A 23,386-nucleotide genomic window follows, 5' to 3' on the forward strand; every position below is an offset into this window, starting at 1 on the left:
TCTGAATCTTTGAAGGTAAGGTGCTGTCACTATGACATTTTACTCTTCAATATTTCAGCATGCATCTCCTTAATGTGAGGACATTTCCTATATAATTACAATGGTATTGTCATATATAAGAAAAATAATTTATTATTTAATGACCAGTCCTAACTTAAGTTTCCCCAACCGATTGTCACAAAAATACTCTTGTTTTTTGCATGATACTTCTGCCTTAAACTATGCCAGGTGTTCCCAAGTCCAAGCTTTACCTTTTTCCCCCCCTGATAATAAATCTATAGTTTTTTGAGGGAGATGGGGGAAGGGCAGTCACCTAGCCATGTAGAGTCGTGGAGGGTCTCTAACTATTTCTTAATTTGCAACCCCCTCTCACTACTACCACCACCAAACACATGTACTGTTAACCTCACTTTCCGTCGTACTTTGGGCTGGCCTTTCCTGAATGAGCTTTCTGGGGATTTCCTGTCACAAATTGGGTCAATTTTTGCCACTTCCTATTGCTAAATTAGGGTTCAGTTTTTTCATGTCTGCTATGTTGAGGATTATTATCCATTGTTCAAACCAGAACATATTTGAAAGTAAAAGTTGGCACTATTATTAATTATGCCAGGACGATTAATAAGGGTAAACCAGAGTTGTCCTTGGAAGACCAGCATATGGTCACTTTAAGAAGTCGTTTCCTTACAGATATGCTTTCCAGTTTCAAAGTTTTGTTCTTCTGATTCTCTCTCCTGATCTCCCCATCCTTGTGGCTTTATGTACAAACAGCAAACAAAACTTTCCTGTTGTTTTGTGGGGTTTTGTGAGTAAGGTAATTGCATGTGTTCAGCTGCATTATCTTTACCCAATTTAATGATCCTGAACTCACTGTGATCACTTTGTACTTGGCACCACATTTTGTTATTTTAATGTTCTTGAAGGCTTTGTTTCAAAGAAGATAGTATCTCTAATGCTTAGTCTTTAAAGTCATCACATGACCTAAAGTGAAGTATTTTATGTAAATATTCAATAAATATCTGTTTCTTTCTTTATTTTTTTGATGTCGTTTAGAGTTCACCATCACTGTTTGTGTCAAACGCAGAATACCAGATAAGTGTCAGGCAAACCAAAACTAGAGGGCACATGATAAAAATTGTAAAGGTAGTTTTTAATTAGATTATAGGGTTTACTGTTCCCTATACCTGAAATAGGTTCTCCTCACATCTCTATCTATGAAAATCCTACTCAGCTTTAAAAACTAATCTCAAATCTGCCTCCACCTTTAGGTCTTCCTTGATAGTTTCCTCAAAAGAAAAAGTAATTTCTTTTTCCTCTAAAATCTTGTGACACACATGATTTGTATTATTTGTGGCATTTGTTCTATGTCTTATGTATCTTATTTCCCCTAGTGCAGTGGCTTTCACTTTATTTTTACTGCAATCCACATTAAAACATATATTTTACATTGCAACTCAGTATGCATATACATATATAACAGAACACACACATATATACACATGTACGCATACACAATACATACGTCACTGAAACAACAGTAACTGAGATAATACTACCCCTTACTGAGACACTGATATTTTATAAAATATTATCTTTTACTTTTTAAAAAGTACCCCTGGAGTCTCTTAAAATTGTTTTCTTGACTCTCTAACTAATTGTGACTCACAATTTTAAAAATAATGCCTCAGTGCAGAGCTTCTTAACTTGGAATCCACGTATACAATTCACTGGTCCATGAACTTGGACAAAAAAGTAATTATGTCTTTATTCTCACTAACCTTTTACTGAAATTTATAATTCTCTCTTATTACGAATGTAGGTAAGTAACCTTAGTAGTACTAACAATATCTATAAATTTGTCACTAATGGAAATCTTTATATCACATGATACATATTGTAGGTATCTTTTTAAAAATTAATTAATTAATTTTTTATTTTTGGCTATGTTGGGTCTTCGTTGCTGTACGCAGGCTTTCTCTAGTTGCGGTGAGTGGGGCTACTCTTCATTGCAGTGCACGGGCTTCTCATTGCGATGGCTTCTGTTGTTGCAGAGTACGGACTCTAGACGCGTGGGCTTCAGTAGTTGTGGCACATGGGCTCAGTAGTTGTGGCTCGCAGGGTCTAGAGCGCAGGCTCAGTAGTTGTGGCACATGGGCTTAGTTGCTCTGCATCATGTGGGATCTTCCCGGACCAGGGCTCAAACCTGTGTCCCCTGCATTGGCAGGCGGATTCTTAACCACTATGCCACCAGGGGAAGTCCCTATAGGTATCTTGAAATACCTTTTAAACTCATCACTCTTTTGGAATTATTGAAGCTACTAGACCTGCTGTTGAGTCTTATTATTTAATGTGTTAATAAAAAAGCACGTGTATTACTAATCACAAATTTGCTTTGTAATATTTTCACAACTGTATTTCAGTTTAATTGGTTTCCTTTGTAATCTATTATTTTATTTTATACCCTTATAAACCCTCTGAGAAGGGTCCCATGTGTATCACCAAACTGCCAAAGGGGTGCAGTCTGGAAGAAGGTTAAGAAACCTGCTAGGACAATGTGAGTTTCCTGGAGGCAATCTGCTGCAGCACCTTTCATATAAGAAAAGCTCGGTAAGTATTTGTTAAACACGTTATTTCTCCAGATTACTCAGGGATAATTTAAGCCCAGAAAAATCGAATCACATACAAGTCAAACAGTATTATGCTAAGAAGCTAAGTTGGCTATTTGTAATGGAAGAGATAGCTGGCTAGGGGCTCTAGACTAGTCAGTTACATAAAACTTTCCCAGCTTAGGGCATTGCTATTCCTAGGAATTAAAAATATTGGGCAGGGCTTCCCTGGTGGCACAGTGGTTGAGAGTCCACCTGCCGATGCAGGGGACACGGGTTCGTGCCCCGGTCCGGGAAGATCCCACATGCCACGGAGCGGCTAGGCCCGTGAGCCATGGCCGCTGAGCCTGCGCGTCCGGAGCCTGTGCTCCACAACGAGAGAGGCCTGCGTACCACCAAAAAAAAAAAAAAATATATATATATATATATATATATATATATATATATATATATATATATATAGGGCAGATTGTAATGTGGTATGATTAGACAAATGAAATAGTAGTTAAGTAAAAAATTATTTCTTGGGCCCCTATAATAATTAAAAAAAGCATTGTGTTTTTCATATATAACACATGACCTCTTTGCATAAGGAATTTACACGCTGCTTGGGGAGACAGACATTGCAAGAACTAAGAACACAGGTGTTTCAGGACATGGCAAGGATGTGATGAAGGTAACGTTTTAGGAAGCTTCATCTGAGAGCATTGTACAGGAGGTACTGAAGGGCACAGCAGTTAGAACTCCTAATACATCATCATCAGTTGCGTCGTTCCTCTCCCTATTTGGAAATATGTATTTATAAATGCTTGCTAGATCCTTCCACCAGACCTCAAGCTCAAAACTATGCTCCTAAAATCAAACTAATCTCTCCTACAAACCTGTGGCTCCTGACTTTCCCATTCATGTCATGACCACACACCCTCCTGGAAGCTGTCTTAGATTTCTCCCTCTCCATCACCCACTTCCTGAGTAATCCTTCCTCTGGCTGATTTCATTACTAGCCTGCTAAACTCATGTATTTTCAAAGTAGACATTTGTAACCAGCGATAGAAGATTAGATTGGCGATCATAAAGTACAAAAATTTTAAGGGGAATTCTTATCTTTTGTTATTTGCAGTATAAACAGAACTGAACAAACCAACATTGCAGTTTGTGATTCTTCTGTTAAGGGACTGAGTTCTCAGGCTGTCCTAGAGAAGCAATTCACTTTCTTATCTCCCTCTGAGTTCTACATTTTCCTCCTCCAGTGGCCACATTATCAGTGCTCTAGGGTAGATTTGGCAAAGTAGTTTAGGCTCCCCTCAGGCAAGGAGTGACTGAATAAAACAGGTATGTGCTATTCTATGTACATATCTACACACACTCAAAGAAGCAGCAGCAAGTGGAGTGAAGACAAACAGTAAGAAATCTCTGTACTGTATCTATATGTAGTTAAAAATTTAAGTGCTGATCACCACATTCACCCTTCTTTCCATCTGGTTTAGTCCCTTTTCTTGTCTCTGTATATGTCTTTTCTCAGTTCCCTGGCATTTCTTTCACTGATTTCCAGGGAACTTTTGTCCTAAATGGCTTTTACTCTAGAAGCATCTAATTTCATTGAGCCTCAGCTGTTCCTCTCTAAGACACATAGTATCTCAGCATTTTATAATATTGAAAAGGGCAAATAACTTTTCAACAAATTCAAAAATAAGTCAGAGCTTGCTCATCAAATATCACCAACTTAAATTAGACAAATATTTCTTCTCTTGTGCTTTGAAAGTATGATTTATATATGAGATAAATGACAAAGGAGATGGCTAGAGTGGTTGGCTTCTTTTCTGAGATCTGCTTCTTCTTCTTCACCATCAGCAAACAGAGTATCTGATCTCTATCAGGGCAGGGACAACCTGTCCAGAGTTTCTGTGTCTTTAACCTTTTAGGAATGGGAGAGCTCCTGTTCATCATGCATTTTAGTTCTTGGTGACTTCCTGAATAATCCAAGGGTCTGCAAGTCACAGGAGTTATCCTGTGTGTTGTCAGTGCTTTATAGATTTTATTAAATTGTGAGATTCTGCTATGGCACAGTTTCTCAAGCTGGGTACTTTCAGCTTTTCAGGCCAAATAATTTTTTTGTTATGTAATGCTGTCTTCTGCATTGTAGGATGTAGCATCCTTGAACTCTACCCACTAGATGTAGCATTACCTCAGCTGTGACAACCAAAAAATTTCCAGACATTGCCAATTTTCCCCCAAGGGAAAAAAAATTGTCCCTGGTTGAGAATCACTGTAGTGTAGTTAAGAGGTGGTAAATGGTGATTACTTAGCGTGAGCCTTAAAGATTATATACACATTCTGATTTTTCTATATACTTTCTTGCCATTCTTTGGCATATGTTATACTTTTGAGTATGGTGGCATTTATCTATACTCAATTTATTTTATATAATTCTTACTCATTTTCTTATTATATTTATCTATTTCATTATAATATAATTTTTTCCATTATTTTTTGTCATTATATTTACCAACCATGCAGAAAAATGTCTACCAGTTTTTCAAACGTCACCTCCATGGAACTTCTCTTATTCTCACTATCTGAAGCCTTAAAACAAAGAAGAATTAACACAACTAGAAACTCAAGCGAAGAAGTTAATTTATGGAGAAACAAGTTCTATTTTATGCAGGTAAAATTTGAAGTGATGGTAGAATAAGTGTTATGTCCAGCACCTACTTGAAGAGAAGTTGGGATATAGACCAGGGAGTCAACAGTATAGATGAGAACTGAAATTATGAAATATCCAAGAGAAAAATGAAAAGGCTCAGAGGGCTGAAAATTACACCTTAACATGAAGCAATGGAAATGAAACTAGCAAAAAGAGAAAAAGATATTTATTGATTGAAATAATAAAAGCTAATGATTGATTAATAATTAGGTGAATGACAACCCTACCACAGGGGTCACAATAAAGCCCCAACTGTAGGAAAAAGGAAGAAAGAAAGAAAAAAAAGAAAGAAAGGAAAGAAGGAAGGGAGGAAAGAAGGAAGAAAAATTCTATCTACTAACTGTATATTCCAAAAGATCATTGCAGAGACTTAGTGGAAAAGCAGTGGGTGGACTTGTGGGTTTGGGGTGAGAAGGAGAGGATACAAGAGAGGCACATGATAACTTGCCAGGCTTGAGTTGAGCATGTATTCTAACAGAACTTTCTTTGCTGTGATCTACTGAGGATCAGCTCAGGAGCACCTGTTCCTTGCCATGAATAACCTATTTCCTGGAGTGAAAGGAAAAGGGTGCCTCACATGGTAATGAATAATCCCCATCCTTCTGTTGCCCCTACCTTCCTTTTAATTTACATATTAATCATTTGATACTGCTCTTGGGCGAGTTAAGTGCTTGCCTACTGCAGTGAGAGAGATGAAGTGATTTTATTGTCATATACTAAAAGTGCCATGAACAGATCATTGGAACTGTTACCTAATTATTGCCAGAAAAATTAGTTTAGGATGAATTCTTCTAAAACCAAATCATCCTATGTAGAATTTTTCTAATATCCAGTTGACTTAGAGTAAGAATTTTAGAATGAGTCAAAACATTCTGTTCCCTGGGAATACAATTAACAACTAATTCAACTTAGAAGGTTTACAAGGAAATTACGTGGTTCAAAATTAAGTGTTAGATGGGCACTTTACTGAGTCTTTTTTCCTTCGACCACATGAGCACCAAGTGGCCCACGCTTTAATAACACCTGCTTTGAACATTTCTTACACTAGACATTGTGCCATGTTCCACGGCACAGACAACTGGAGTCTCCATTCTCCCATATGTCTGGCTGCTTTCTGGAGAAGGTAGTTCTGAGTTTCTGACAGCCAAGACAAAAAGGGAAACACCATTGAGTTATACTTTTATATTTCTTATTTTATAAAAGAAATATCACTCGGTAGAGACTAACTTCCCTCTTAGTGTCAAGAGTCAAATACATCACCAGAGATAGAAGAAGGAACACATGAGGCCAGAGGCCAGACGTCTTCTCCCGAGCAAAAGCTCGTGCGTCTTCCTCTATAACACCTCATAGAAGAGAACTACGTCAAGAGGCGCTTGGGAAGAAAAGCGGTCAAGCATTGTGGACTTTCAGGCAGAGGGTCCCTAAACTAGCTTCTGAGAGATCTTTAGGGGCCTCAATGGCATAAAAATCTCGCGGCGGGGGGCACACTGCTCGTTTTAAAGATTGAGAAGCGGTCACTTTTTGTCTCAGACTGTAGCAACAGACGTGTGTACGCGACCAGCTTCCCCGCTTTCGGTGAACCTCAGAACTTGGAGCTCCCCCATAAGGAGCCGCAGTTTTCCCTTCCGGCCCCACCGCAGCGAACCCAAAGCACGAATCCAAGAGACTGAAGACCAATCGAGCCGATCCCAATGGAGGAATCTGGCGGGGAGCGAAATTCTCCAAGAGGCGGAAAAGATGCGGAAGACTTCTCACTCCAACCAATCAGATGAGAGGAATTCTTGGCACACCTCTTTCCGCTAGCCAATCAGCACCTAGCTTGATGGGCCCGGCCCACTGACACCCGGAAAACGTCTTTTAAATTTTATTAGTATAGCTTTTCCCCCAACGTCATTCTAGGCCTTGCCACAAACTGTGGTCAAAAAAGGAAAACTGGATGTAACAATTCCAAAGCTGGCCAGTCTTGCAGTGAGAAGCGAAACCACAGACCTCTTCGTCAAAACAGTTATACTGGGAAGGACAGGGAAAGGGAAAGGGAAGGGTTCCGGAGAGAAAACTACAGCTCCCAAGGGCCCTTGCACGGACTCGGCGCGCCCTGGGCTAGAGGGCGGGCCATCGTACAAAGAAGGCTGAGGGTCACAAGGCTCCTCTCGGACTTCCTGAAGTGGGCGGGACTTGAGATGGGCGGGGCGGTGGCCACCGCCGCCTCTCTTGCTTTGTGTCCTCCTCCCTCTGGCTCAGCCGCCTGAGACGTCGAGGGGGTGTGGCCCGCGCGGAGGTTAGTTGGGGGTGCGAGCGCCGCGGGACGTGGGTGACGCGTATTCTTCCAGCTCAGCGGTGTATGAGGTGTCGCGGCCCCGCCGGTGATTGGTTGTTGAGAGGCTAGTACGCAGCGGCCGTTGGTCGCCGGCAGCACGGAGCGAGAACCGGGGAGGGCGGGGGGGATATGGGGCGGCAGCGGCGGCGGCGGCTGGAGGAGGCGGGCGCGGACGAGCTGGCGGCCGCGGCAGCAACGGCGGTCCCCGGAAGCCTCCTGTGAAGCGCACCCGTCGGCGCCGCTGTGGGCCCCTGGGAGAGAGCGGCCAGCGCGCGAGCCGCTCAGGAGGCGCTCCTCCAGCGCCGCAGCCCTTCGAACTCTCGGTCTCATCCTCGTTCTCCTGTTCCGGCTCCTCCATCTTGGCCTCGGCAGTAGCAGCTGCCGAGAGGATGTGCCGCCTTCTGGCAGGGGGAAGAAGGAGGAGAAGATGAAGAAGTACCGGCGGGCCTTGGCCCTAGTCTCCTTCCTCTCTCTGTGTTCCCTGGTCTGGTGAGTAGCCGCGACCACACGGGAGTTTCCCGTGAGGGGAGAGGGGGGCAGGGAGCGGCCCAGGTCACACCCCCAAATCATCCCGGCTTTTAGGGTGCGGGTCTCCAAGGCTCCTATGAAGCGACAAACCGATTACTCTGTGACTCCTCGGCGGGCTGGCCTGGCAGCCCTCTCTGCGGAGGTTTTCGTGGTGCGTTTTGGAATTTACAGAGACTAAGTGGGAGAGGGAAGCGCCTGGGTGCCTTTGTACCCGGTTACCCTGGTCCTTGGTGATGGTGGGTTGTGTGTGGGAAGTGTTCAGATAGAGGCTGGGCAAGTTGCTCGGGCTTAGTAGCAGCCACTTGTTTTCATGGTGTGGGAAGGGCATAAGGTATGTCGGATGTGATGTGTTCCCCACAGGCAATTTTAAAAACGCGACTTGTCGTGAAGGTGACTAATGTACGAGCACTGGTTTTCCTGGACCTTTCTCTCCTAGTCTTTGGCCTCGGGTACACTTGGGGTTGCTGTTCTTCGAGACTTTTGGGAGGCGTTATGAAGCACTTTTTCAAGGGGTAGATGATACGAAGCTCTTTAGCAGACAGTGTCTTAGGGTGTAGTGTGTACAGGGGTTTCTGGTAGTGTGGATTGGATAATGCCCCGTAGTAATGGAAGGATAAGTCCTGCATTTTGAAGGCGGGAAGAGTGCTTTGTCTATAAGTTTGTGGAGTTTCTGTTAGTCCCTGGCACATTTGGGGTTTTTTTTGAAGGAGAAGAGAAAGCTTGTCAGTCAAAGGATCGCTACTACGATACTTGGAACATCCATTCTGCCCTCCGAGGGAGTTTCTTCAGAGATGTGTGACATTTGCTGACTGTAAAGATGCTTCTTCAGTCAAAGTGATTTGCTGTTACATTAAAATCTAGATAAACTAAGTTTCTTGTTCAGCTTATTTCTGCAAAACACCAACAATTTTTTTTCATTTATGTGGGTGCCTAATGGATTCCAAAGACACTGAAGTTGTAGAGTTGTTGTTCATAGAAAATAATATGTAAATAAGAAGAAAAGAAAACACTTGCCTGGCTGAACAATTTTGATTGGCAGGTTGATAGACGTTTTAGAGAACAAGAAATTTGGTCTCTTGACGTTCATTCCGAACCCTTTAATGAGATCAATGTTATCTCACCTTCTACTTTTTAGTATCATGTTGGTTACCAAGAAGTGCATGTAGGAGATGAGTCCACTCACCTCATTTTAAATTTAAATTTGTACATGAGATACAGAAACCTTGTGTTCATATCCACTTCTTTCTGGGGGCTGTTTAGTTGTTTGTAGGTTATATATGTTTTTTCTTTCCTCTTTCTACTTGATCTTGCCCATCTTTAGGCCATGTTATTCTTCATCACTTTCTGAAATGGTTGAGACAGCAAAGAGGTTACACTTTTCATTCAAGTTTAAAACACCAGGATCTCTGATTTTTTTTTTTAGTTGAAATATACTTGTCATATAACATTGCGTAAATTTCAGATGTACAACATGTTGATTTGATGAATTTACATAATGTAATACGGTTACCATTGTAGCAGTAGTTAGCATCTCTATCACATCACATAATCATTTCTTTTTGTGGTGGGAATAATTAAGATCTGGTCTCTTAGCAAGTTGATAATTATAATACAATAGTGTTGTCTATACTCACTATACTGTGATCTCCAGGACTAACTTATCTACCAGTTGCAAGTTTCTACCCTTAAACATGATTTAAAAAAAATTAATTGGCTGGTGGCAGTGAAATCAAGCATTACAGTGTGGTTTTTAAAATCATTTGCAGATTTAAATTAACTATCCTTCTATTACTTTGTTTAATTTCGGGCTGTCTTTTGCTTAAGCTGACCTCAATATGGTTTCTCAACTTTATTCATTGGAAGTAGTGAGGAGATCATGACCTGTTGGGGAAGAAAAAAAATCAGCCTAGTATTGAAAATAATAGTCATAAAGTTCTGTAAAGTTTGTTGACTTCCACAGTGAAAAATGGATGTTGAGGGATTAAGTAAATAGTGCAAAGTTTAAGAAACTTTTGTTTAAGAAACAATTGGATTAGTTTGTTTTGAGATTTGTTTGCGCTGCTAAATTTTAAGATATTTTAATTGTTCTTTACTGAGGCCGTGGAAAGGCATTATAGGATATTAAGTCTTGAGAATTTTTTGGAAGGGTGATGATGATATCAGGGAAGAGAAGTGGTGTGTGGTGTGATTGGCAAAGGGTATGTTGTGTCTTTTGAGTCTGTTCTTCCTTGGGAAATTGGAATAATTAAATTATGTCACTGACTCAGCTGGAGATCTAACTCTTGCTACAAGATGGTCTGTTAGGTCATTTCTCAACATCTCCATTCTCCCTTAGCCTAATGCCCTTGTAGGGTTCGACAAGTTTTGCAAAGAGTCATTTTTGTTTCTGTCATTTATAAAGTGTTCCAAGATTTTGTGATCCATTTCTTTTTTAAGCCGTACCATTTTGTAGATTTATGAGTGCTATGTGTTTATACTACAATACTCTATAAGTTTCTAAACTCCTCATCCTACGAATATTACTGAATTTTGCAATCACTTTATTTATACTGTCACATATTTATAGATCTTGCTTATGTCTCCCTTCTCCTTTTGTCTTTCCAGCCTGGAGTCCTAACCTTAGATTACTTTCACAAAAGACTCATCCTATCCTTCTTATTATTCATTCTGGTTGCTATTATTTTCCTTTTGCATACTTCATGTGATTCTTTATCAAATAGTACAGAGTATTTTAGGCATAAGTGTACTATAGCTGTGGCAAGAATAATTATGATAGCTATTATTTATTGTCAACTATCTCTGACAAACCTGTGGTGTGTACTTTGCACATTTTAGCACCTTTAATCTTCACAACAACCCTATTAGTATTATTGATAATTTACTTTTACATTTTATAGTTAAGGAAGTGGAGAAGTTAAATAACTTGACTAAGGTAAAGCAGCTATTAAGTTTTGGAGCTTGGATTTGAACCTAGGCCGCCTGATTCATGGGATCCTGACTACTATAATCCTTTGACTGTGGGTCAGGAAACCTATATTGTAGATACGGCTCCATCACTTACTAGATCTGCATCCTTGGACATGTTTTGTAATTTCTTTAAACCTTAGTCCTTATATCCTAAAAGTGGGAAAACTAATCCATTCACACCCCACAGGATGGATAACATGAGATAACATATATGGTAGATCTTTATAAAATAGTAAGGGTACATTATCTGTATGTTTCATCATAAAGTCATTCAACAAAAGTTTTTCTCATGTTCATTAAGTACCAGATGTTGTTATGGGCATTGAAAATGTGAAAATAGGGTGACCAACTTATCCTGGTTTTAGCAGTGAAAGTCCTAAGTCCCAGGAATCCCCTATGTTAGTTTCCTATTGCTGCTGTAACAAGTTACCAAAAATTTAGTGACTTAAAACAACACACATTTATTATCTTACAGTTTTGGGGGTCAGAAGTCCAAAATAAGTCTTAACTGGGCTAAAGTCAAGGTGTCAGCAGGCCTGGTTCCTTCTTGAGACTCTAAGGGAAGAGTCTGCTTCTTGACTTTTTCAGCCTCTAGGGGCTGCTTGTATTCTGTGGCTCCTTCCTCAGATTATTCCAACCTCTTGCTTCAGTCTCCACATCTACTAATGACAGATCCTCCTGCCTCCTTTTACAAGGACTCTTGTGATTACATTGGGCCCACCCAGACAATCCAGGATTATCTCCCCATCTCAAATTCCTTAATTTAATCACTTCTACAAAGACCTTTTTTACCATGTAAGGCAACATATTCAGGGATTAGGACTCAGACATCTCTGGAGGGGCCATTATGAAGCCTAGCATACCCCGCCTTGGTCCTGGCAAACTAGGAAGATTGATGACCACCCTAAAGAGGAAAAAAAAAGACTTGGTCAAGTGCCTTAAGTGGTGGATATTCAATTTTTTTTGTATTCCCCCATCAGAAAAGCATTGTGCATGCACCTTTAATATGTAATTAATTGTTTATAAGATTTATACATATGTAAATATGGTATTAGTATACTAATAGCATATTGGTACACATAATAAATTACACAAATTAGATGATTAAGAAAGATGAGAAAGAAAATAAACAGTCTAAACCTTTATGTTAACAGACCTTTTTGTTCTTATTTAAAAAGTAGTAGTTTGATGAGAGGTGTGTGATTGACTGACTAGATTATTTTACATCAGAATGTGGATGAAATAGCTTGTACTTGCGCTGCTATTTTCTTGTTGGCTTGTGCTTGCATTATTATTATCTTTGCAGTCTTTGCAGGAATTTTTTCAAAGCTACTTCTCCATGTTGTGAGAGTCAGTTTAGTTAAAACTAAATAATATAATCCCTAAATTTGCTTCATTGAGCACACATAAATTGCAGTGCCTCACAATGTGCTGGAAGTAAAGCCCACTGTTTGTGGAACTTCTGTTCTTTCCTCAGGTTTCTGACTATATAGTCTCTGCTGTTATGACCAGCTGACCTTCAGATCAAGTGTGAATCCTTATATTAATCTTGATAAAGCTAAATTAATTAAAAAATAGCCTTTATTTTTTAGGGCAGTTTTAGGGTCATGGCAGAATTGAGCGGAAAGTACAGAGATTACCTTTAGTACTTGCTCTCTGTGCCCACACGTGCACGGCTTCCTCCATTATCAGCATCCCCCAGCAGAGTGGTTTAATTTATTTTTTAAGACTAAAAAAATCTATTTTTTTCTTCCTGAACCCGAAAGGATCATCTTGGAGAAGCTCATATATAGAGCTAATGAGAAGAGCCTGACATTCAAACAATTCTCATACATTTGACAAATAGGTACCAAAAATAGTTTAAAAGGTCTTTAGAAACTCGAAAGGAAGACTTTGTATTCTAGATAACGGTCTATCACTAGCTGTGTGTCCTCTGACAGATTATTTCTATGAGCCTCAGTTCTCATCCATAAAATGCTTTGCAGAATGGCTAGTTCAAGATGGGAGAATTTTGTTTCAGGCAGAGGAAAGATTCCTGTTGGTGGAGAGAGATGGGAAGGGAGATTAGAGCCAGGTTTTGAAGGGACTTGATTATTGTGCAGGTGAACTCTGATTTTAACCTGACTGAGAGGAGAATTAGTGAATTAGTTTAAATAGGAGAAACCGGAGAGTGAGGTCAGATTGATCTTTTAGTTAGATCACTGGGGGATAGAGTGGATTGGAAAGGACAGACATTAGAGACAGGGAGCCCTAAAGTGGCAGTCATACTAGGAGAGAGTTGATAGATATCCACAATATCTTGTGGATAGATATCCACAAACATTTTGTTAGGTAGAAACATTTATATGTTTAAAATACTTTAGTAAGAAACTAAATACTCTTTGTTGAAAACGTACATGTTGCAGATTGTACTTTAGTGCCAGGTGTATGTTACCTGTTTTGTTTTCAAGACCATATTTTAAAGTAGATTCCAAAAATAAAATTGTACCTGTCTCAAGGGAATGGAAATTGCTTTTGAGTATTTGTAGTATAGGAATGTCAATCCTTTGCGATAGACTAGTTTCATAAATGCCGAATTTTTTGAAAGAAAATTTGGTTTTATTTTAGGCCTTTGTTTTTGTAATGAATCACTAGTTAAAATTATTTTATATTTTCCATAAAAGTAACAACTAGCTTTGGTAGAAAATGTTTTGTAGCATTAACATGGCTCATAAGTACTAAGCTTATTTTATATTTCTTTTTTTTTTTTTTTTTTTGGTGGTACGCGGGCCTCTCACTGTTGTGGCCTCTCCCGTTGCGGAGCACAGGCTCCGGACGCGCAGGCTCAGCGGCCATGGCTCACGGGCCCAACCATTCCGCGGCATGTGGGATCTTCCTGGACCAGGGCCCGAACCTGTGTCCCCTGCATCGGCAGGCGGACTCTCACCCACTGCGCCACCAGGGAAGCCCTATATTTCTTTTTATGGAGTATTTGAAATCGATAACAGGAGAAAATGTGTAAAGTGCTTAAAACAGTGCTTTGCTCACAGTAAGCCCTATTATGTAAGTTCTTATTATTCATTCATCCTGGGTGCTTTGGCAGAAGTAGGATCCTAGGCTGAGGTATCAGAGTTTAGAAGTAGGAATCCATACATCTGTTCAAAATATCAATATTATTTTGTTGCCAACAATGTATTTGGTGTGGTGGGGGTGGCTGAAGAAGCAGGAGACTTGAGCTCTGCCCTCAGGAGTATACAAGCTGCTTGTCAAAATATAGGTAGGTACTGGTGTAGTGGAAAGGGCATGAAACTAAGTTAGAGCTTGGCTGTAATCCTTTATTTCCAGTATTGACAGTGAACATTTATTGGGCACTTATTTCTTTTTTTAAATTTTTTGTACAGCAGGTTCTTATTAGTCATCCATTTTATACACATCAGTATATACATGTCAATCCCAATCGCCTAATTCATCCCCCCCCCATCATGGCCACTTTCCCTCCTTGGTGTCCATACGTTTGTTCTCTACATCTGTGTCTCTATTTCTGCCCTGCAAACCGGTTCATCAGTACCATTTTTCTAGGTTCCACATATATGCGTTAATATACGATATTTGTTTTTCTCTTTCTGACTTGCTTTGCTCTGTATGACAGTCTCCAGATCCATCCACGTCTCTACAAATGAGCCAATTTCGTTTCTCTTTATGGCTGAGTAATATTCTATTGTATATATGTACCACATCTTCTTTATCCATTTGTCTGTTGATGGGCATTTAGGTTGCTCCCATGACCCGGCTGTTGTAAATTGTGCTGCAGTGAACATTGGGGTGCATCTGTCTTTTTGAATTATGGTTTTCTCTGGGTATATGCCCAGTAGTGGGATTGCTGGGTCATATGGTAATTCTATTTTTAGGTTTTTAAGGAACCTCCATACTGTTCTCCATAGTGGCTGTATCAGTTTACATTCCCACCAGCAGTGCAAGAGAGTTCCCTTTTCTCCACACCCTCTCCAGCATTTGTTGTTTGTAGATTTTCTGATGATGCCCATTCTAACTGGTGTGAGGTGATACCTCGGAGTTTTTTTTTGGTTTTTTTGCGGTACGTGGGCCTCTCACTCTTGTGGCCTCTCCCGTTGCGGAGCACAGGCTCTCGACGCGCAGGCTCAGAGGCCATGGCTCACGGGCCCAGCCGCTCCGCGGCATGTGGGATCTTCCTGGACTGGGGCATGAACCCGTATCCCCTGCATCAGCAGGCGGACTCTCAACCACTGCGCCACCAGGGAAAGCCCCTCATTGGAGTTTTGATTTGCATTTCTCTAATAATTAGTGATGTTGAGCAGCTTTTCTGGGCACTTATTTCTGTTCTAAGTGTTTTATATACACTAACTCATTTTGTCCTAATTAAACTCTTTTGAGATACACACAGCATTTTAAAGAGATTAATAAAGATACAAAGAAATTAACCAACTTGCCTACATTCTCAGTAAGCAGTGAGCTGGAATTTAAGTAGCCTGAATCTGAGCCTGTGCTCTTAACCACTACTCTCTGCTGCCTGTAGGCCGGGAGGTGGCCTTAGGCAAGTTTCTTTACCTTTTCTTTGTCAAATTTTTAATCTAAAAAATGAGGCTGACTGGATTGGCTCTACAAGGAATGAATAATAGAATTATTCATGAAGCTTTTAAAAAAAAACAAACATGCCTACGGCACTTACCTTGGAGATTTTGTTAAGTTTGGGATACTCTTGTGCATTCCAGTCATTACTGCTAAATTAAATGAATTCTGAGATTTTTCTTTTGCACTTTTAATATTCTAAGGTATCTGATTTGAGCGTTAGTGAACAATACAAAGAGCTGAATTGTTTAGTAGTTTCTTAAAAAAGGGAAAAACTGGACTGGAGTTGTCAAGGCAGACGTGGTTTTAAGAGAAATGACATGTGTGGTTCATATACCTTACTTCTGTGGAATACAGGTGCTTCATGAACTGAAATAAGATACACTGGTGCTGCTAATATGAATAGTGGCCTTTACCTAGTTTGTGTGTGTGTGTCTGCTTGCCTGCCTGCAGTGGGCAGATAGTACTTAATTGTCAGGAGAAATGAGAAAGATTATGAGTAAAAGAGACGATGTACTTGATATGGGTGGAAGTGATAGCAGACAAGCCTGAGTAGAAAATAAAAGCTAAAGTCATCCCTTGGTATCCGTGGGGGATTGGTTCCAGGACCCAACCTTGGATGCTCAAGTCTGTTATGTAAAATGGCGTAGTACACTCAGCCCTCCCTCTACCCAGATGTGGAACCTGTGGATGCGGAGGGCTGAGTGTATTCTGGAAATTGTGATGGGTTTTGCAAGCTAAACCAAGGAGTAAGGCAGTAAAGATCCAGCAAAAGAAGTGGTGTTTGGAGAGTGTTATTTTGACATCATGTGTTACAGGAGAAAGGCTGGAGGGATGAATACTAAATGAAAAGCAATTGGAATAGTTGAAGTTTCTCGTAACAAGGACTTGGCAGTAGAAATGAAGAGGGTTCATTGAGCAGAGATTTTGAGGAAGTAAATGATCTGGTTTGGTGATAGGTTGGCAAGTTGGCAATGCAGTACAGTAGAAACAGCATTGGGCTACGATTCAGAAGAACTGGGTTTTAGTTTGCCTCTAACCAGCTCTTTGTCTTCAACACCACCTTTCTGTTGTCCATCTCAATGTCAAGAGATGTTTACCGAGGCTTTTCTATGTGCTGCCTTCTGTGCAAGATTCTGGCAGACAAAACAGAAAAAGTAGCTGCTTTCTTGGAGCCTACTGTGGTTGAGAGAATAAATTCTAGGGTCTAAAATGATGATTCTGTGAAGTAAAGTTCAAAGAGAGAAGAGGAGTTAATTTTTTTTCTTTTAACTTGGGCAACTAGAAGAATTGGAGGTGTTAAAAAAGAACTGGAAGAGTTGCAAAGAGTTTTAAAGGAGAAGGAGATGTTAGTTGAGGCGAGTAGAATACCCTAGTATTCTAGGGTATTTGTAGGCACTTAAATGCAGACTTCAGTGAAAATGAGATTTGGGCTGGAGCTGTCCTCATAGAGGGGATCATTTTTGAAACAGAACCTTTGAACATGGAGTTTCTGCAGATGCCTAGAACAAACAAAGGTGACAAGCAAAGTAAAGCTCTGAGAGCGGAAACTAGGGAAGGTGGAAAGAGGTTTAAGGAGGTCATTTGAATGGTCAGCAATTTAAAAGTCTCAGATAGCCTGAAGAGCTTGAAAATTGAGAGAAGGGCCTTGTTTTCAAGAGAGGTGATTGATAAGTTTTTGTGAGTGGAAATAGAAGGTATTTGGAGAGTGGTAAGTGTGAGCCCATACACATTTGTTTCGCAGCTGGAAGGGATACAGGAAGCTGGAGTAGCCTCATACTTGTATGTTTCAAACCATTCAGCCCATTTCGATTTGAGGAGGGATACTGAGGGCCTACTGCAAAAGACTTGAGCATCTGTGGATTTTGCTATCCGCAGGGGGTCCTGGAACCAAGATACCTAGGGACAACTGTTTACACTACTCTGGAATTTGATAAATGAAAGAAGATAAGGATAGTTGCTGATAACAATTGCTAACATTTGAGTGCATATTCTATGCCGGGCTAAGCATTGCACATGCATTATTTCATTTTCCCATTTTACAGTGGAGACATACAGGTTTTATAATTTGTCCAAGAGAATGCACCTGGGATTAACACTTGGGTCTTTTGACTCTGAAGTCCATGCCCTAGCCACTACACTACAAAGCTTTGTGTTTATCTCTTGTGGCTGCTTTCTAAATCAAGAGGTAAATATTGCCCCTCCCTTGTAATAGTTCTTATATTTTTATGTTCTGCTGTAACTAGCCATGACTAACATCATCAGTTCTTAAGGGAATGGATTAGTGTTATTTTCTCACCTTTCTTTTCATTTATCTATTGACCAGAGAGTATTAAATAAGAAATGTAGCACTAGAGAAAGATCGTAGGCTTTGGAGAGGTAGATCTAGATTTGTAGTCACAAATTGAGTGACTTTGGGCCTGTTAACTTCTGAGCTTTAGTTTATTTGTAAAAGTTAGATTAACATTTTAATCTAAACTGCCTGACACACTAAAAAAAAAGACTGTTTTCTTCTAGAGACATCAGATATTTAGGATTGGATTGATCATACTCTGTTTATGCCACCTTCTGTATGGGTCCCCCTTTTTCCTCCATTTTACATCATTACTCTTTTATCTTCTGTCTTCATTTTCACTCCTATCTCCCCCATGTTAGGCATTTACCCTAGAGTATATTTGATGTGTTTTTCCAGTTGACCTTCAGGTATTTACTTCATATATTTGTGTTTTCTTCCAAAATAATGTTTTGTTTATATGTTTTAAAATTTACATACAGGGTATAATGCTATTAATCTCATTCTTTTTCCTACTTTTTTCCACTGAACACTTTTAGAAGCTTGTTTTAGTTACTAGAATCATCAAGTGAATTCTACGTAGTTAATGATGTGGCAGATGCCTCAGGAAGGCCTGATGTCATTTATTCATTCATTCAATGGGTATTTATCAAGCCCTTTGTGTGCAGGCTGCTTCTAATGAGAGACTTTTTATGCCAACAAATGCATTTGGGAGTATTTGTTTCAGTTGCTTGTCTTTTGCACTCCCAGTACTACAGATGAATTAGGGTGGTTTTGTAGTAAATCTTAATTATCTGGCAAGGTGAAACACTTGTCTTTGCTTTTTTTGTTAATGTAGTTATTCTTAGACCGGTTTTTCCATATCATATTTAGAACATTAGGATCCTTCAGGTTATTTTGTTTGTTTGTTTTTGTCTTTAGGATTTTCTTTTAATTTTTATTTTATATTGGAGTATAGTAGATTTACAATGTTGTGTTAGTTTCAGGTGTACAGCAAAGTGATTCAGTTATACATATACATATATCTATTCTTTTTCAGATTCTTTTCCCATATGGGTTATTACAGAGTGTTGAGTAGGGTTTCCTGCCCTATACAGTAAGGATCCTTCAGGGTTTTTTGTTGTCTTTGTTTTGGCTGTTTTGGCTGCGTCAGATCTTTCGTTCCAGCGTGCGGGCTCAGTAGTTGCAGCATGCGGGCTTAGTTGCCCTGTGGCATGTAGGATCTTAGTTCCCCAACCAGGGATTGAATCCACATCTCCTTCTTTGGAAGGCGGATTCTCAACCACTGGACCACCAGGGAAGTCCCCCTTCAGGTATTTTGATAGGAGTTATATTTGAGTGGTGAATTACTTTGGGGAGAATTGCTGTCTTTACTCTGCTGCTAGTAGCATTCCATCCATGAACATATTAGATCTTCATTTATTTGTCTCTTCATTTTTTGGTCATTATTAGAGTTAACACTTTTTCTCTATAAGTGTTTGTAATTTTTAAGGTTAATTTCTATAAATTATTTTATAATTTTTGTTATTGCTAATAGTTTATTTTCTATTTTGTTATTGCTGGGGAGGAAAATACTGACTTTTTTGCTTATATTTTTAAATTGAAATAATTTACATACAGTGAAATGCACATATGTTATCAACTGTATAGTTGGATCAGTTTTGACACATGCATACATCTGTGTAACTCACACCCCATCAAGATACGGAACATTTCCATCACTCCAGCATGTTTTTTCATTCTACAGAATTCCCTGAAGCAACCGGTGATTTGATTTCTATCACCATGGTTAGTTTTGCTAATTCTGGAACTTTGTTTAAATGGAATTATACAGTATTTATTCTGGTGTCTGGCTTCTTTCACTCAGTGTAATGCTTCCAAGATTTATCTATCTTGTTTCATTCATTAGTAATTCATTCCTTTTTATTGTGAGAAGTAGTACATTGTATGAATATACTACAGTTTGTTTACATTTTCCTGTTGAACATCTGGGCTGCTTCCAGTTTTTGGCTATTAGGAGTAAAAGCTACAGGGGACATTTTTGTATACATAGTTTTCATTTCTCTTAAGAAGTACCTAAAAGTGGAATTGCAAGCGCCAAAACAGATGGATATCGCATGCTTCTGGATATCATACCCTGAGAAAGACACAACATCACTTATGAAGGCTTCCAGCCAGGAATACATAACCTGAATCTGGTCGTGATGAAACATCAGACAAACCTCAAAAAAGGACCATATTATTTCAAAATAAAAGGACTATGTCCTTCAAAATGTCAGTGCCACATAAGGTAAAGGCCAAGAACTATTCCAGGTTAAAGGAGGCTGAAGGCACATGAAAAATACAGGATATGGTCTTACACTCGATTCTGTACTTGAGGTGGGGAGAGGGGGAATGCTGTAAGGACACTACTGAGACATAGATTATTGTATCAATGTAACATTTACTGAGGTTGATAATTGTGGCATGGTTGTATAAGAGAATATCCTTATTCTGAAGAAATACATACAGAAGATATTTAGAGATAAATTACATGCAGTGGGGAGAGAGGGAGGGCTATGTGCTTGCCAGGAGCAAATGGCAAATGATGGAACCAATGGGTCAAAATGTTAACAGTAGGTTGATATGGGCAAAGGGTTTGTGGATGTTCTTTGTGCTATGTTGGCATTTCTTCTGAAAGTTTGAAATTATTTCCAAATAAAAAGTGGGGAAAAAAAGAGTGGGATTTCCTTTTTCTCTGTGTATGGTGTTGATTAATCCACTCAAATTTCTTTAATTATCATCAATTAATTCCAATTTTTGTATACTTTGTGCCAATTTTGTTATTTTTCTAGAAACATCCATTTCTTCTGAGTTTTCAAATGTATTAGTATATGTAGCTGGTAATATTTTGTAATTAAAAAAAATCTGTTTTGTTTGTGGTTATTTCATGCTTTTAGAACATATTTTGTTAATTCACGTCACCAACTCTCCTTTATCAGTTTTTCCAGAGGTTTATCTTTTTAATATTTTCGTCGAAGAACTAACTTTTGGTTTTCTTAATCTTCTTTGCTTTTTTCTGGTTTTGTTTTTTATTTCAGTGATTTCTGTCCTTATAGTCTTCCTTTTTTCTTTAGATTTACAGTCCTTTATCTTCTTGAGTTGAAAGATTAGCTCTTTTGTATTCAGTGTCTCCAAATGTGCTCAGAAGCAGTTTTCCTGCTGCTGTCTTACCAGCATTACTGGCATCCCCACCAATTTCTACCTGTAGTCTTCTGCCACAATGTTTTGTAATGTTCCCTATTGTTTCCTCTTTAACCAAAGGATTATTCTGCTGCATAATTTTGTTTCCAGGCTTTAGAATGTTGTTAGCTGTTGTTATCCTAAATGACACTCAAATGTGAATTTTACAAGACTTTAAATTACATTTACTCAAAGTTAATACCTTTCTATATGAATGGTGAATCCATGCCACATTATTGGGGAGGAATTGGCAAAAAGGGATAAATGTCCTCTTAGTTTACAGATTCTATTTTTTGAGTTTGTGTGTGTGTGAGGGGATGGTGGGTGGGTGGGTGGGCGAATTGGGGAGTGGTAGTGGTGGAGGTGATGGGGCTGATGGGAAGAGGAATGAAAAGTGGCCTAATTTCCTTTCTGCTACTTGCTACAAAACAGTTCCCCTTAGAACCCTTATTCATTTAATGAGTATTTATTAAGCACATAATGTTTGCAGGTTTTGGCTTTGTAGGGAGGGGCTAAAGTATCAATAGTTAGGAATATGGAATTGATTCTCAAAGAGTTTAAGTGTAAGAGAGGATATACATGGCACAGAATTAACTTACAAATAGTAGAGGGGAGTACTCATTTTGAACTGAGGGAGAGTGTCAGAGGCTCACAGACTGCCATTTATCTTGATGTGATTTGTGGTGCTGAACTTCTTAAAAGTTTTGAAACTCATCAGGCTTGGGATTTTCATAGTACAGTTTTTGAAACTTGCTTAAGTAGTATGGAATGAGACCCATTTAATCATGCAACAAAGTGCCCTCAGCCATTGTAATGTGACCCACTGATTCTTAATGAGGGGGCATGCATATCTAATTCACCTGGGGGAACTTGTTGAAAGTAAAGACCCCATTATAGAGATTCATTCTTCTTCAGTAGAGTTGGAGTGGGTTTGGGGTATTTCATTTTACTTTGGTGATTTAAAATTCCTTGACAGTTATTAGTTGGTGATAAATTTTATCTATTTTAGGCTTTTTCTTATACACAAAATTAAGGTTATCTTTACAGGTCTGTCCTTAATTAATATCTGTCCTTAAATAGGGACTGATATGTTAGAGGTATTTAAGTGATACTATTGATAAAGCTGGAGGAATAGGGTAGATAGGTAAAGAATGTAGTCTGTATTAATGTCAGGTGTATGCGCGTTCTTCAGAGAAATAGAACCAACTCTCTCTCTCTCTCTCTCTCTCTCTCTCTCTCTCTATATATATATATATATATATAAAATGAGGCATTGGGTCACACGATTATGGGAGCTGAGAAGACCCACGGTCTGCAATCTGAAAAACTGGAGACCGAGGAATACCAGTGGTTAATTCAGGCCAAGTCTGAAGGCCTATTAACCAGTAGAGCTGAAGATATAAATCCCAGTTAAAGGGCAGGAGAAGATGAGATGCCTCAGCTCAAATAGTGAGCAGAGGAAAAAAGGGCAAATTCATCTGATTTTTGTTCAATTCAGGCCCTGAAAGGATTAGATGATGCCCACTTACATTGGAGAGGGCAGTCTACTGAGTCCACTGATTCAAATGCCAATCTCACCCAAAAAACTCCTAACTTTGGGTAATGGGATTTGATTATATGATAGTAAGAGTAAGGATCATGAGATTTAAATGTCTTTGGACATCTTCACATTAACTGTGAATATTAGGATTTATACACACATATACACATACACATGCAGAATTCTTGATGATAAAACTAGTATGTGCTCATGGTAGAAATTCCGAAAGTATAGAAAGGAATATAGAAAATAAGGGGGCATAATCTCGAAAATTCTAACACCCACAGTTTTGAATATCTGAAACTTTTTGCTGTCCCAAATATGTGTATATATACACACTCACAAATGCACCTACAAGCACACATGTGTACACACACACAGCTGAGAAACAATGCAAAAGTCTTATCAGTAAAGAAATATTTAATAAATAATGATATATCTGTATGAAATTTTGAATAAGTAATATATTCTTGTGGTTCAAAAGACAGAGTATTATAGAGTGAAGAATATCCATTATCCTGTCACCCAGTCACTCAGTTTTCTACCCTGGAGGCAACCAAGGTGGTGCTTTTTTTTCTTTTCTTTTTAATTCTTCCAGAGAAATTTATGCACATACAGGTCCCTTTAG

The 23,386-nt window shown here is 39.2% G+C and overlaps 1 protein-coding gene across 4 annotated transcripts in view; it reads left to right on the forward strand.

Annotated features, from left to right (window-relative positions):
- The first annotated feature begins 7,947 nt into the window (after nucleotides 1–7,947).
- The window catches only part of SUCO (SUN domain containing ossification factor), a 76,203-nt gene continuing 60,764 nt past the window's right edge, over nucleotides 7,948–23,386 (forward strand). For all 4 annotated transcript variants that reach the window (XM_069541491.1, XM_060034092.1, XM_060034084.1 and 1 more), the window contains exon 1: nucleotides 7,948–8,113. In XM_069541491.1, the coding sequence (XP_069397592.1) occupies nucleotides 8,052–8,113 (62 nt within the window). In that variant the 5' untranslated portion in view covers nucleotides 7,948–8,051. The remainder of the gene's footprint in view (nucleotides 8,114–23,386) is intronic.

The sequence above is a fragment of the Delphinus delphis genome, chromosome 1 (genome assembly GCF_949987515.2).
Source record: "Delphinus delphis chromosome 1, mDelDel1.2, whole genome shotgun sequence".
Lineage (NCBI taxonomy): Eukaryota > Metazoa > Chordata > Mammalia > Artiodactyla > Delphinidae > Delphinus > Delphinus delphis.